The sequence below is a fragment of the Octodon degus genome, unplaced genomic scaffold, assembly GCF_000260255.1.
Source record: "Octodon degus isolate 3935 unplaced genomic scaffold, OctDeg1.0 scaffold00272, whole genome shotgun sequence".
Lineage (NCBI taxonomy): Eukaryota > Metazoa > Chordata > Mammalia > Rodentia > Octodontidae > Octodon > Octodon degus.
Genome location: NW_004524848.1, coordinates 1,464,699 through 1,466,640, shown reverse-complemented (window position 1 = coordinate 1,466,640; position 1,942 = coordinate 1,464,699). Strand labels below are relative to the sequence as shown.

Here is a 1,942-nt window from a genome sequence, read left to right as displayed (position 1 = left end):
TGTCCCTACCATGTGAAATTTTCAGTCAGACCAATCTGAGTGCGGGTCTCAGTGTCACAGCAGCAATGTGTCACTAATTGAATGACTTCTTTGTTCTACCTTTTTACAACTCAGCCTCTCCTTCCCCTATAAAACAAAGTTTTCAAATAAAAAGGGTAAGGAAAACCTGCCATATGTAATTATAAGTAAGACTGAATAAAGTTAAATGATATTAACCTGACATATGGTGAACATTCAGTGGATATGGAAATATACAGATTGCGATATAGATTATTCCCACTAGTATGTTTTTGTATGCATTCTACTTTGCAAGTTTACTTCTATAAATAAACTATAAAAATACAATTTTTTTTTTAACTGATCCTCCTTTCTTCAGCCTCCTCAGCACTGGGATTACAAGTGTGTACAACCATGCCTGGTGGTCTCAGTGGCTAGCTCAGTGTGCCTGGAGGGCAGGACTGGAGCAGCATGTGGTGCAGGGGATTGAATCCCGGTCTTTGTGCTTGCCTAAGCAGGAGTGTAGTCTGCTGAGCTATCTTGCTGGCCCACTACAAAGCTATTTTGATCTGAAAAATTTTGACTGATAAATGAGAAAAAACATAAGAGCAGAAATGGATTTTGTATGGGGAGAGGGTAATAGCTTCTCTTGCCAGAAAAAGGAATGTTGATATGAGCTATATACAATTTTGTCTATTAATTTTTTTTTCTTTTTCCTTTATTTTAAGCTGACTCAACCTGCTGTAGGGGTGGGGCTGACATGCATGTGGTGCCAGGGATCGAACTGCTTGCCTAAGCTTGCCTAAACAGGTGCTTTACACCACTGAGCTATTTCACTGGCCCCTCTTTTTCCATTTTCTTTTGAGATGTGGTGTTTTATATTGCTGGACTGCTCTTGACTTTAGGAGCTCAAGCAATCTTCCTGCCTTGCTTCCTTAGAAGCTGGGAGTAGAGACACATAGCACTATGGCCAGTTATACTGTTGCTTTTGTGAGGGGTTATAATTGTTTTGAAAATGCCCCACTCAGTATATTCATGCACACGTGATTTCACTTTCATTCGTGCCTCCTGATGGAAAGTGGTGAGGATGGCTCTCCCCAATGCTACCGTAGGGCCATCTTGGATATGAGGGATGATGGGTTTCACAAATAGGTTTCAGAAAAACTAAATGATTATTCCAATTGTAACATAGCGGAATGAAATTCTTGGTCTCATAACTTGCTTCTCACAGTACTCTGCAGCTAATACAGCCTGTGCTTTTTCCCTTATCCTGTTTCAACCCCAGGTAACTGAATGTCTGCAGGATAATCTCCTTGCAGCTCTTCCATGGCATTCTGCACACCAAGAAGCTCTAGCAGTTTTCCTCCTACTGCCAGAGTGTCCTGTGATGCATGATTCTAAGAACGGCAGGAGCCTGGTGATTCCATTTGCACAAGCTATTAATAAAATGAATGAAAAATCTTTAGAAATCCTGAGTAAGTTTTATATCACCTTATCTGCATAATCATTAGTCACTGTCTGAAATAGAAGTTACAGCAAATTTTGACAAAAGTTTCCAAAATGCATATATTTCAGTATATGAATTACTTAAAAAATCAACCTAAATCTATTATAAGTATTAATATTATAATGCAGAGTAAGTGTGGCTCTTAGAGCCTAAAAAGGGTGTTTTTTGTTTGGTTGGTTTCTTTTGACTAGTTCTCATTTGTTGCTCAAGTTGCTCTCAAACTCAGGTTCAAGAGCCCCTTTACCTTTTTTTTTTTAAGAGCCCCTTTGCCTTCAGTTCCCAAGAAGCTGAAGTTACTGCATGTCACCACACTTGTGGTTTGACATTAGAGTATGATACAGTATGCAGCCAAGATAAACCCATATTTTAAAACTTTTTGCTATGTTGTTTTGAAACTTTAAATGTGTTCACCACAGGTGATGAAAACCAAATGTTAAA

General features: G+C 38.9%; 1 protein-coding gene across 1 annotated transcript in view; it reads left to right on the top strand.

Moving 5' to 3' along the window:
* Window positions 1–1,942, top strand: part of LOC101571996 (probable E3 ubiquitin-protein ligase HERC6) — a gene marked incomplete at its 5' end in the record, with an annotated part of 82,130 nt that overhangs the window by 43,175 nt on the left and 37,013 nt on the right. Inside the window, 1 exon segment of the mRNA XM_023706840.1 lies at window positions 1,283–1,472. Coding sequence (XP_023562608.1) covers window positions 1,283–1,472 — 190 coding nt within the window.